Below are 14,581 nucleotides of genomic sequence, written 5' to 3' on the forward strand. Positions count from 1 at the left end.
GATACTCAATAGAGTGTAAATTGTGACTTGATTAAAGAAATTAAAAGTAACCTTTAAGTGAAACGTATGTATTATTTATCTCCTGGCACATCTGTTATAGGGACTATATACTTCAATCAGTTTAATGTACATTTACAGAGTTGTAATCACAAAGTCAGTTCTCCAGAAAACATATAGGTCTATATCCCACTCACAAAAGTTTTAAATATAAAAAAAAAGATTTCAGGTATATTTTAGAGAAGTAAATTAATATAGATGAGAAGGAAAATTGTGAAAAGATGTAACTTTAAACGTTTTAAATCTTAAAAGTTTTTGTAATATATATATATATATATATATATATATATATATATATATATATATATATATATACACATATGTGTGTGTATGTATATGTGATGTGTGTGTATGTGTCTATAAGTGTGGGTATATATTTTGTAATTAATTGGTTTAATGACCATTAATGCAGTTAATAAGATAATTATTATTTTGATTAAAGGAAATGATTTTAAGGTATAGTTATAAAAGTGTGTGTTGTACTTTCTTCTCTATGTATTGAGACTTTAGTTGTATTGGGCTCTGATTCCTTGGAGTATGGGAGTGTTACTGAGCCCTCCTCTTGTAAATTCTAGTGCCCCTCCTTCTCTGAGCTCTGACGGTATAATGATAATCATGAGGGGTGTCAGATCCCGCATTTGAACTTGCAGCCAAAGGGGCTCAGTGGTTCTTCTTTCACAAGGACTCAGCACAGAGACACACGGGAAGGAGGATCTGGGATCAGTTACCCTTATACAGAGGGGTATCATATAGAGTGGCAATAGCTTGCAAAGAGAATCTAAGCATCTTCCTATCCCACTGAGCTGGAGATATAGCACCACTGCAGCACCCACCAGCAACTCTGGAATAAGGTCTCTATAGAACACTGGATTTCATGCAGCCAAATCATTGTTAGTTCACCCTTTAAGGTAATCAATTTTATTTTGTTAAGAAAGTGTGTGTATGCTATCTCAGATGAATGAATCACATAATGTAGGGAACATTTACAATAAATATGTGTTAATAAAAAAAAACTACTTTTGGATATAAAGACTGAAAACAAAAGGAAAAATACAGATGTGGTGACATATGGCTTACATTAACAGATTTCTTTTAACTTCACTATTGCTCTAAAAAAATAAATATTCTATTAGATAAATTGAACTGATAAAAGTACAAAGAAAATAATTCATGTGTCAGATTGATTGAACTTCGTGTGGTGAGTGCAAATGATATTTCTCAGCTATATTGCCCATCTGATAACAATGGCAGAAACCTGGTGTTCCTGGAAAGCTGCATAGAAGCTGCATTGCTTTTGTCCATAGGCTGGGGAAGCACAAAGATTTCTGCTAAGAAACAATCACAGTGTTATACTAAGGGCACAGGATCACAGGGTTACTGGGGCATACACTTATACTTCATTCAGCTTTTCTGGTACTGGATACCTTTTAATCTTAGAAACAATGTGTTCTTTTAAATTAACATTTCACTGTCAGACTGACAATTTTAAATTGGTTTGGAAAACCGAATATATTGTATTAATGCATTATATTGATTCATTTTATAATAGTATTTGTCTTGCTATGTAAACATTTTCATATGTTACATATATTTGTTTGCATTTTCTGACAATTAGATCATAATTCATCCAGTGACCTATGTAATAAGTCACTGTACACATCGTTAATAATGTACAGGACAAGGTTGCAATACCTCGTTAAACCAATAGACATCTTCCTAGAAGATCTTTAGCTTTTCTTTCTTCTTTTTTTTAACTTACCAAGTTAAATATTGATACTCAATCCTACATAGTAACAGGGTGCAGAGATCGGCTTCTTTGCAGTTAATGTGTAAACTTCATTTGTATGGCCAGATTCTCACAGGACTGTGTACATTGTACAAGCTGTTTTACAATGCGAATCTTAGCAGCCAATATTTACTCTACAGTCCAGATGTTACTTTGCTTTGTTGGATGACAATTCATCTATGTAAACTGAAGCAAATCAGGCCAAGTGTATCATTTAGGGAGAGATGTTTGACTTACTTGCTCTAGGAAAATGTAGTTTTGTAACAAAGTCAACACATGTATTCCCTACTTTAGCGAGGTGGTTGCTGTATTTTAACCCGCATTGTCCATCCCTTGGCTGATAGCTGGAGCAAAGCATTTTATAAGTCTCTATGTAGAGTGGATGTATTGTTCTTTAATACAGTGTTGGATGTCTAGGAATGTGAGCATTAGGGAACATAGCGACATCTGTCGGGCTACAAAGAGTATTGCACGTGCAGAGTTTTTTTTTTTCTTGTCTCCAACCTGCACGAGGTCTGTTACACACCCCCTTTGTGTCATGTCTGTTTCACATCATTCATTTCTTCCATCCAGTAATCTGCATCATAAAAAATACAATCGATGCAAGTAATTGGAAGGCGAGCGTTCAATTAAGACACCTTGGCTGACCAAAAGGGAACAAACTGGTTACCGCATCCTTTCATAGTTCTTGTAATGCTTATTTATCTGGCTGTTTCCTTTGCTTTATGGTGATTGGAATCGATCCAAATCAGCCCAGGTTAGGTCACTGATCTCTCGTGTTTTAAAAGGGATTATTTGCTAATCTTTATAACTTCTATAGATAAAACCAAGGCTAGATGTATACAACGTAAAAGACAGCTATTTGTGATAGTGATTTCAGCTTTCACTTCAGCTACTGCAGTAGGGGTCAAATGCAGCGTGACTGTGAGGTAGTAAAACAAAGCGAATGTAGAGAGGAAACAAAATAAGGGAAATGACAGGAGAGATGAGGTTTAATTCATGCTTTAACCCCTTGAGTGTCAGACTTAGAGGGCTGCGCTCTCTGGCACCCTGTGGGTTATCCTTTACAATGCATGAGATGTGTCCTTTGAATTTAGGGACTGTGTTACTCCCCGGGCTACAGCTTCCAGCCTGGGGCAATGTACAGTGGCCCAGTCACTTGATAGGAGTGGATGGTAATTGTCCGTCTATCCCTATGGCCATCCCTGGAACTGATTTCGGGTCTCATATAACAAAAGCCAGCTGGCTCAATGAACCACAGGGCGGTGACTGAGGAGGGAGGGTGAGAAGCGGGCACGGCCCGAAGGGACCAGGCTGATAAATCGCCACGTGTACGGTGCAGATACAATAGAGCAGGCACATAAGTGTGCCCTGTATGTAGAGGGCATGGGTTGTTAACTCTTGAGATGCCTAAGAGGGCTGACCTTTACTAACAGGCAAGGGTTAAACTAACCCTACAATCGGTCACACTCACTCATACAATAGTCCTCAGATCTATGTGTTCCTACATCCCTGATTGATTTTTATACTCCAGGGATACCCTAATGTCTTACAGCTGTACAACATCTGGAACTATACAAAATAGGAAAATATATTTCTCTAGATCAAATTAAACTTGTAAGCTAATTAAATGTTGCTATCCTTAAATCTCATATACTCTATTTTATTAAAAGCCAAAATAAATACACACATATATATATATAAATTTAAAGGGACATTAAACCCTTTTTTTTAATTTTGTTGCACCCAAAATAGGTCAATTTAACAAGCATTACCTTTTCTTTAAATCTTGATTTCCCTGCTAAAAAGCAACTACTTTTTGTTTCCTTGTTCACCTCTAGAGCACAGGGAGTTATCCTGTTAAAGGGACAGTCTAGACCAAAATAAACTTTCATGATTCAGATAGAGCATGTAATTTTAAACAATTTTCCAATTTACTTTTATCACCAATTTTGCTTTTTTCTTTTGGTATTCTTAGCTGAAAGCTTAATCTAGGAGGTTCATATGCTAATTTCTTAGACATTGAAGGCCACCTCTTTTCAGAATGCATTTGAACAGTTTTTCACCACTAGAGGGTGTTAGTTCACATATTTCATATAGATAACACTGTGCTCCTGCACGTGAAGTTATCTGGGAGCAGGCAGTGATTGGCTAAACTGTAAGTCTGTCAAAAGAACTGAAATAAAGGGGCAGCTTACAGAGGCTTCGATACAAGATAATCACAGAGGTTAAAAGTATATTATAACTGTGTTGGTTATGCAAAACTGGGGAATGGGTACTAAAGGGATTATCTATCTTTTAAAACAATAAAAAATCCTGGTGTAGACTGTCCCTTTAAACAAATGAGCAATCAGTTCCCCTATGCACACACATACATGTACTGATAGTTTTAAAATCAAATTAAACTGCTTCAACTTATTTTTCTTTTTATGGAAAAAACGCATTTAAACACATCTCTTTTCTTTATATACATATGTTAAAAGGACATGGAAATAAAAATTAAACGTTTATGACATATATAGAGCATATTATTTTAAGAGAACTTTCAATTTACTTCTATTATCAAATTAATTTTGTTCACTTTGTGTCCTTGGTATCCTTGGCATACCTAGGTAGGCTCAGGAGCACCAATGCACTACAGGGAGATAGCTGGTGACTGGTGGCTACACACATATGAATCTTGTCATTGGCTCACCATGTGTACTCAGCCAGGTTCCTGTAGTGCATTGCTATTCTTGAGCTTACTTTAACTATGCATTTAACTAATTTACAGGGGCAAGCAATAGTGCTATAATAAAATACTCTACCACATAAAAGCATTTCTTTTTTGCACATTTATGTCCCTGTTTATTATTTCATAAATCTGGTAAAGTAGATGACTCACTAAAACCACGACCACCTAGACATCAGTGATCTACGTCTCCTTTCTAGACTTTTGTTTACTTAGCATATCCATGTTAACTTTTTTTCCTTGTAAATCATCATTACTCAATCCCTACAAGCTGAGCTTTTTATGACAGGTTTGTTGTATCACAGGTCACTGCCTCTTAATCTATTCAGAAGAAGCTCATGAATAAAAATGCCACTACTAGTCCATTATATCACCACCCACTTAGAGGAAATGGCAGAGCCTGACAACTGCTTATTGTTAGAGACCACCAGTCACACCGGAGGGAGGGGGGACGTGCAAACTGCAGCATAGGATGCTGTCATGAAAGGAAGATCAGAGCCCGTCTGCTAAACTGAGGGACATGGGATTAAACCCAATGAAGCAGCACCACAGACAGGGCTGTCAGTCATGGGATAAACCAAGGAAGCAAATTAATGACAATTTAGGGATTGCGGGATTGACCACATTTTTTAATTTTCAATTAAAGCTTTAGGGGATTTGGAAGACTAACAAGGCTTGATTTCAATTTAATGAGATTCTGGAAACTGGCTACATACTGTATGTGCTTAATGTTTAAACTTCATATATTACTCTTAACAATATTAATATTATTATTATTATATTATTAATAATAATAATATTATTATTATTATATTATAATAATAACTGGACTATAATCAAGCAAATGTAGCTTTATAAAGTGCTATGAAATCACCTACATTGTTCTAACAATGAGTGTCTACTTTATATAATACATAGAGTGCAACAATTGTTGGTCACTGATGAGCCCTCTAGGAAAGCCTCAGTGTAATGAGTCTTCTAAACAAACAGCTATAAAGTTCTTCTGTATGTGTGATTTGATGACTAGTAATTTCACTGAAGTGAGGGTTCTATATATCATGATAACCCATAATTAGAAAGGACTGCTTATGAGCAAATAAAATATGAAGTGATTACAGGCATTCTGCCAATTGTTCACCACAATGTAAATGACAGCATTGTGCTCACTTGTATATTGTGCCTCTGGTTATCTGTGTAATGGTTTTTTTTTCTGTGCTAGAATATTATAGAAAACAATTAGCTATCATGCAGTGAATTGCAGAGTTATAACTACAAGTCTATAACACACACACACACACACACACACACACACACACACACACATATATATATATATATATATATATATATATATATATATATATATATATACTGTACATATATATGTGCACACATATGTGCACACACATATAAACACACACACACACATATACATACACTCACACATATATGAACACACACATAAATACACACACACATATAAATATACTCACACATATAAATACACACACACATATATGCACACACACTAACACACATAAATACACAAACATATATGCACACTTATACAAATGAATACATACATATAAATTCACACAAATATAAGTATACAAACATATATATATATATATATATATATATATATATATATATATATATATATATATACATACACATGTAAATACATACATATATATGCACACATATACAAATACATACACATATGCATACAAACACATATAGACACATATGCACACACATGCAAATACACACACACATATATACACACAAATACATACAGACATACATATAAATACACACACATACCAATACACACACATTTGCATACACGTACATATGCTCACACATATCTGCATATACATACAAATGTAGTAACCAACAATGTCCAGCACAGTGTGAGGCCGCAGTGGTGCAAGTCTGTCAGAGCTTCCACACCAACAAATGTAAACAAGTCCAAAAGACAGCAGCACTCACCAAGTTATACAAAAGTTCAAGGATTTAATGGAGTTTCCCCATAGTACATAGATTAAGAAAACGTTTCGGGCTTGTTGCCATTAGTCATGACTAAGGGCAACAAGCCCAAAACGTTGTCTTAATCTATGTACTATGGGGAAACTCCAATAAATCCTTGAAGTTTTGTATAATTTGGTGAGTGCTGCTGTCTTTTGGACTTGTACACATACACATGTACACATGTAAATGCATACATATATGTACAACATACAAATACACACACAAATATGCACGCATATGCACATGCACACACAAATACACGCATATATGCATATGCACACACTAGCATATACAAATACACACACAAATATATATGCACACATACAGAGAAATATACTCACATATACTCAGGAATACAAACACATACAGTATGCACACATACTCATACACAAGTTTGCATATGTACGCATATATACACACACATATAAATACATGCATATATACACACACAATCTATTTTTCTAGGAAGAAAGAAAATCCCCATATATTGTAACTCAATCTGAGGTGTTTCCTCTAAATAACCTACATCTGTTCACTGTCACTGAACTGAGCACAAAAGCTTGGGAATTCACTCCCATAAACCTGTCTCATTGGTAACTCTGACATCATTATAAGAACACGTCTAAACAAGCAAACGGATGGAGTCAGTTCTACACAAGTGATTGACAGGAAGTCACTACCTTTTTGAAATTACAGCAGACTTAGGTCTAGTTTCCATTAAGTTGGTAAAGTTTGGAAACTGGTGGTTACATACTTTTTTTTCCATAGACTTTAATGGAGATAAATGTTTACCAACAGTTTTCAAAATGTACCCCCTCAATGGAAACTAGGCCTTAGTTGGGTTTTAGTGCTAATATTAGTTTTCATAATAATTTTATACATAATATATTATCCATATTTGTGCAGTAGAGTAATGCACAGTAATATATTATCAAAACTGGAGTTGTTTTCCATATGTTACCCACCATAATACAAATAAAAGTAGTAGTTAAGGTATATTTATTTATTTGCATTAATATGAAAAAAATATTTGGATCTTCTAATTGTATGACCAAAAACAATCAGCATTCTTGTAATTTATGGCAATACATATTCTCTTTTCTTCCAGGTCAAGATGTTGTTAGACATAAAATATATATTTTGGATATGTTCCACTTTCTACTCTGCCCTTGCATTCCGTGCAGGTAAGTTGTCATTCTCTATATGCACTAATGCTTTCACAAAACATGACACCCAACAGCTTTTTGTCTCTGGTCCTTATTGGTACAAGTTACTCAGGCAAAAGCAAACATTGTCTTCCTATTTGTGTTCAGGAAACATCACAATAAGACACTAAATACATTTCATGCTTATTTTCATTCACCTCCCTCTAACTTTGAGTACAACCATTTTGAAACCTAAGTTATACTGCAGGTATCGAAGGAGAGTTGTTGCCTGGCACTAGAAAGCAGCAAAAGCTAGATTTCACCATGGCAACACCTATGACTAGAGGGAGGCCAGGAATTTCATGTTTAATTTCCACATTGTCTCTAATTGGCTTCCAAATTTATAATGCAAAGAATGTAAGAAATATGTATTGAATTGCTAAAGCAATCTGAGAGGAGGCACTCTTATTGAAAAAATATATAGGCAGCTAAAGGAAAGTCAGACTTAAATTTAAATGGATTGAATAGATTATGAAATTTTAAACAAGTTCCCAATTTAAAGTGTTAAAGAGTAATCCTAGGTAAGCTCAGGAGGTCTGACAGCAGTGTTGCAACAATGTTTACAGCAATTGTATACAAAGATGCAAACCCTGATGCAGTATAATGCTAAAGACTCATGCATGCTCTTCCACAAAGAATACCAATAGAACAAAACAATTTTGATAATAGAAGCAAAATGGAAAAGTTGGTATTTATTCAGCAAAATAACAAAACAGAGCAATGTATTAATGTAGTTTAATGATGGAACAAAGACATTTTTTAAATAGCATCATGTCCTTTTAACCTCTTTAGTGAATTAATAGTCATCCTTTCTCCTTTAGGACTGCAATAAATGGAACTTTCTGTATATGCCATTAAGAAACATTCTAGTGTAAATTAAATTGTTTGCATTTTGTAATACAATAATATGCAAAACATTCACCAAACATTATGGTAGAGCTTAATAGCCCTGTTGTAATTTGAGTTACAAAATCCCTTTAACATCTTTGGTGGTCCTGTCTGAAAACATTGCCCTGAGGCTCAGTGGTTTCTATATGCAAATGTATTTAAGGTCAGTGTAAAAAGGTGAATATTAACTGGTTTGGAATGTTTCAGGCAAGCTAGTTTAGTGCTATTCATAAATAAAATTAAAGGGACTTTAAACTAAAAAAAAAAAAATTCACATAAATGTTTTAAATGATTTAAAATGGATTAATATATATATATATATATATATATATATATATATATATATTAAAATGGTGGCTTGTTGGCATAAAAAATGATTAAATTGTTTGCTTATGCGTAAATATAAGGAGCAAAGTTCCATAAAGTAAATATACACCTCTGGTTTTCAAACCTTTCCTCAGGCCTCTCTAACAGGCCAGATTTTCAGGATTACTCTGGATGAGAAAAGGTAAAATAACTGTTTACTAATGAGCTGATTATTTTACCTGTGCTCTAGTTCAGATATCCTTAAAATCTGGGCTGTTAGGGAGACCTGAGGACAGGTTTAAAACCAGTGATCTACACCCTACACTCCCCCCCACCCCGCGCATGCGTGATTGCACTGAGCAATGCACAAACACATTTACAGTTAGTACTAATTGACTACAATCAAGAAAGATAAGATATGTAATTTAACTTTGTTAATTTGCAGCATTCTGCAGCATACTTAAAGAGACATAACCCCCCAAATTTTCCTTAGACAGAGCATACAATTTTGAATAAGTTTACAATTTACCTCTGTTATTAAATTTACCTTGTTGAAGAGATAACAAGGTAGGTGTAGCGTGCACTGGAGCATTTCATGACAGGAAACACTGCTGCCACCTACTGTTCTTGCAAATGTATAGCATAGTTAGCTGTAAAATCAAAATGACACTTTCATGAGCATGTAGTTTTAGATAACTTCCTAGTTTACTTCCATTATCAAATGTTATTTGTTCTCTTGATATCCTTTGTTGAAGAGTATAGCTGGGTAGGCTCAGGAGCAGCAGGGTCACAGGTGAGGCAGCAGGGGGTATAAGCAGCTTCTGAATAAATCACACAGCTTTATATTCATACTTAAAAGAACAAATCTGGCATCTGAGGGGTTAAATCTAAATGCACATGTACTACACTGCTGTATGCATTTTTCATTAAAGGGACAGTCAAGTCCAAAAAAAACTTTCATGTTTCAAATAGGGCATGACATTTTAACAACTTTCCAATTTACTTTTATGACCAATTTTGCGTTCTCTTGGTATTCTTAGTTCAAAGCTAAACCTAGGAAGGCTCATATGATACTTTCTAAGCCCTTGAAGGCCGCCTCTTCTCACATGCTTTTTTACTTGCCTTTCACAACACAGGAGAGCTAGTTCATGTAAACCATATAGATAACATTGTAATCACGCCTGTGGCTTGTGGCAGACACTGCACTAATTGGCTAAAATGAAAGTCAATAGATAATAAATAAAATGTCATGTGATCAGGGGGCTGTCAGAATATGCTTAGATACAAGGTAATCACAGAGGTAAAACGTATATTAATATAACAGTGTTGGTTATGCAAAACTGGGGAATGGGTAAAAAAGGGATCATCTATCTTTTTAAACAACAAAAAATCTGGTGTTTACTGTCCCTTTAAGTATAACTAATTAACTGACATTATAGCCTCCGTATGTTATTAATTTCTTTGTGCTCACACTTCAGTCTTTGCACACTCAGTATTGCTCACAATGATGTAATCAGACATCCGGAAAAAGATTAAAAATCAATAGAATTGTATGAGAACATACAACTAGTAACTCATTTCATTTCCTTAGCCCCTTCAATTATAGGGCCCCTTTCAAGTTTTTGCCAAAGAAAGGCATGGGTTGTTCTGGATGTTGCACACACTGCTAAAATAGAAGATATTTCCTATTTTAAATGTTTTACATTTTCCATTCTGAGCACAATTGTTAGACCCCATTTATAATAGCAGTGAGATTAGAAAAATAACCTCATTCCATATGTCTGGATTTACAGATTTAAAGGAACAACAACACTCAAAAATGTGTTTAATCTAAAAAATAGTATTTAAAAAGATTTTTTTTTTCTGGTGCTAAATAATTATTATTTTTTTCTGGGGAATTGTTGCTATCAGCCTGTGAGCAATATATACCTGGGTTTTAGTTTCACTTCTTGTAAGTTTCACTGTAAATTGAAACAGCTTTTATTTGCAGACAATATTTTGACATGTTTAAAGGTTGCTGTGTTTATAACTATTTGGATTTTATTATCTTTTTATCATCATGGTCTATGTGACCAAATAAAGTCGTTTTTAACTTTTACCCTGTGTCTGGAGGTTCGTTGGTTTCCTGTTTGTTTATGTTTAAAGGGACACTCAAGTTAAAATTAAACTTTCATGATACAGATACAACAGACAATTTTAAACAACTTTCCAATTTACTTCCATTAACAAAACATGCATAGTATTTTTATTTTTACACTTTTTTAGTCACCAGCTCCCACTGAGCATGTGTAAGAATTCACAGAATATAAGTATATACATTTGTGATTGGCTGATGGCTGTCACATGATTCTGTAGGAGTGGAAATGATAGTGTAGTGACCCCTAGTGGGAATGAAACATATTAAGGGCTGTAGCCTGGCAGGGATAGGAATGTGAAGGAAAGATGGAGATGCAACAATATTGCAGTTTAAGGGGAGTGACTCACCTTGAGGTTCTGGAGAGTTCTGCCTCTTTCCTCCGGTGTTTTTTCAAGTAGTTGGAGTTGCCCACCCTCCCTTCCCTGGAAAAGAAACATAGTGGGCGGCATGAGCAGCGTCTGTGCTTCGGCTTTAGTTAACACTGCAGGGGGAGATTTAGTCGAGCTAGCCTTGGCTAAGCCCGTGTTTGTAATGTTTGGGCCTCCACCAGCCTCTTATTCGGCTCTTTCGGCTGTCAAGGGCAGGAGCTATAGTTTGCTCTAGTGGCGAGACGTAGCGGCCTCATTTTGAAGCCTTTGGGTGGAGTGATTGGTCAGGTTGGGGGAAAGGCGATGTCACTAGGTCTGAGCCTAGGGTGCCTTCTTCTCGCAGGTAGGCAGGCCAGAAAAATCATCCTAACCCCCTTGACTAAACATCTGATGGGGCGGAGTCATCCGGGGGACTCCGTCATATCCCGAATCAGAATTGGGCCTCTACCTCCCAAAGTAGGAGTTATGGTTAGGGACTCATGCACGCCAGGCATATTTGCATATGGTGTTGGTTACTAAGTAACCTTCTAGTGTAATCATGCACAGTGTCCATTTAAATAAATGCGACCTGAGGGTCTTCCAGCTCTGTTGTCGTGTCCTTATTTCGGGAAATAAGGTGGGGTAATAAAGTTTGATTAGGTGTGTTAATTCACTGGTATCCCGGAGTAGGCTATTTAGTCCTTATAGACATAACTTTGAAAATTGTCAGAAAATAATCAACTACTCAATTGAAGTATTGCATTGTCTTTTCATTGTGTATTTGTTGATTACACAAATCTACTATATTTACTGGTCCTTTAACTGCTGCTCTTTTATATCCATGATAGAAATATTTTCTGTATGATGTCCCCTAAAGGAGTAAATTATTACAGTCTCCGGGAGGTCTGTTACACATATTCATTTCTTTCAGTATGTTATGTGGAAGTTAGTGAGCTGTAGTAGATGTCCTTATCAGCAAACCAGAACCACATGCTTGTTTCATAATAAAAAGGACAATGTACTGAGAACAGTTCATTAGTGTAGTTTGTTAAAAAACTAATGCAGAAAATGGCCACCGCAAGGAGAAATTTGCTCTTTTTGGAACCAGAATTTTGCTGTGTGAAAGTGCAACACACAAAGACAAGATCTTTGTCTATTGCACTCTCACAAGACGAAATACGACTAAAAAAAACCCTGAATGCTGCTGGTGGTGGCCATTTTCGGCATTCGTTTGCTAATGAAGTAAACAAATGCTCATGACATGATGATTAAATGTGTAGCAGGAACAACCATTGAATTGATCTGTTCTATCTCATTCTCACTCCTACAACTAGGGTTTCCCCCTCGGCCATGTTTTCCTGGACACTTATGAGTTACACATGCTGCAGGGTAAGCAGGGCGGAACATGTATTATGCCTCTGGACATCACATAAATAGTGCTGATAAACAGCACAATACATGTTCCTCCCTGCAGCCCTACATGATGTTAAACTCATAACATGGCCGAGATGGCAACCCTACCCACACCCATGTGGAAGCTGATTTCTGCTGGTTCATCTTGTTACATATCTTTACTATAGTCAATAATGCAGTACTGACATTTTGAATATAGGTACAAATTTTAACAGGCAAAAATATTAATTTCAAATGACAAAATAAAGCAGCTATTTGTAAACAATTAAATACACTCCAGCAGGTAAAATGGTTGATTAAAAACAAATTAAAGGGACACTAAATAGATGCACCTTCCTCTAATGATGGGTGCTGCCATTATGGAACCTAGGTTAGACTGCAGGTATCTGAAGGAGAGTTATTGCACATGTGCAAACAGATCAGCACTGGAATGTAGTGAAAACTAGATTTCAACATGGCGGCACCCATTACTAGTGGGAGGCGAAGAATAACCTCAATACTAACAAACTACTTTAATTTCTTAATTTTCATTAAACATATATTTAAAGGGACATGAAACCCCACTTTTTTTTCATGATTCAGATAGAGCATTGAATTTTAAACAACTTTCCAATTTTCTTCTATTATCAAATTGGCCTCATTATCTTGGTATCCTTTGTTTATGGAGCAGCAATGCACTACTGTGAGCTTGCTGAACACATCAGGTAAGCCAATGACAAGAAGCTTATATGTGCAGCCTCCAATCAGCAGCTAGCTCCTAGTAGTGCATTGCTGCTCTTGAGCATACCTACGTATACTTTCCATAAATTATACCAAGAGAATTAAGTAAATTAGATAATAAAAGTAAATTGAAAAGTTGTTTAAAATTCTCTATCTGAATCATGAAATAAACATTTTGGGTTTTATGTCCCTTTAACATGCTTTTTTTTGCAGCTTTTTCATCTGCATACAAGAAATAATTGAATGTAATGTCTCTTTTAATTGTGATACATTGAGTTTATTATTACTTACAATCTCAGTACAGTCAAGTTAGGTTCTGCATTGCTTTCTAGAATACGTTACGCAATAGGCAAACATTTGTATTTATTTTGTTTTAGAAAGCCTAAAATAGCAGTAAACCACATCTATTGAAACTTGCACTGGAGATTTTTCCCCAATTGATCCAAAAAGCTGTCCATGAAGCAGATTAAGAAAAAGAAAAACGAGAAGGCGCTCAAGCGAAATATATTTTAATTAACCGCCAGTCATGATACCTTATCAGTTTCCCATGTTAAAGACAGTGTTACTTTTTATTTATTGATTAAACTTTATCCCAGTTAAAATGAGTTAAATGCTTGATCTTTATCAGTATTCATTGATTACAATTAACTTGTTACTCTCAATAAGCCCAATTACTTTTTAGAGCAGGATGTTATGCTCTTGTTGTTCAATAAAGTCACAGCAAAAACCTTGAAATTACAATATTTTTTTCTGCAGTCTTGCAAGATAGTAACAAAGTGGATGAGTTTCATTATTGTTTTAAATACTTTAGAGCAGACCTCCTCAACTTGGCCCTCCAGAGGTTTTGGAACTACATTTCCCATGATGCTCAGTCAGCATATCAGCTATCATGGGAAATGTAGTTCCAATACCTCTGGAGGGCCAAGTTTGAGGATGTCTGCTTTACAGGGACATAAA

At 35.5% G+C, this 14,581-nt stretch overlaps 1 protein-coding gene across 1 annotated transcript in view; it reads left to right on the forward strand.

The window, feature by feature from the left end:
- Positions 1 to 706: 706 nt before the first annotated feature.
- Positions 707 to 14,581, forward strand: part of VCAN (versican) — a 117,987-nt gene continuing 104,112 nt past the window's right edge. The window contains exons 1-2 of the mRNA XM_053701470.1: positions 707 to 965; positions 7,717 to 7,792. Coding sequence (XP_053557445.1) covers positions 7,723 to 7,792 — 70 coding nt within the window. The 5' untranslated portion in view covers positions 707 to 965; positions 7,717 to 7,722. The remainder of the gene's footprint in view (positions 966 to 7,716; positions 7,793 to 14,581) is intronic.

The sequence above is a fragment of the Bombina bombina genome, chromosome 2, assembly GCF_027579735.1.
Source record: "Bombina bombina isolate aBomBom1 chromosome 2, aBomBom1.pri, whole genome shotgun sequence".
Lineage (NCBI taxonomy): Eukaryota > Metazoa > Chordata > Amphibia > Anura > Bombinatoridae > Bombina > Bombina bombina.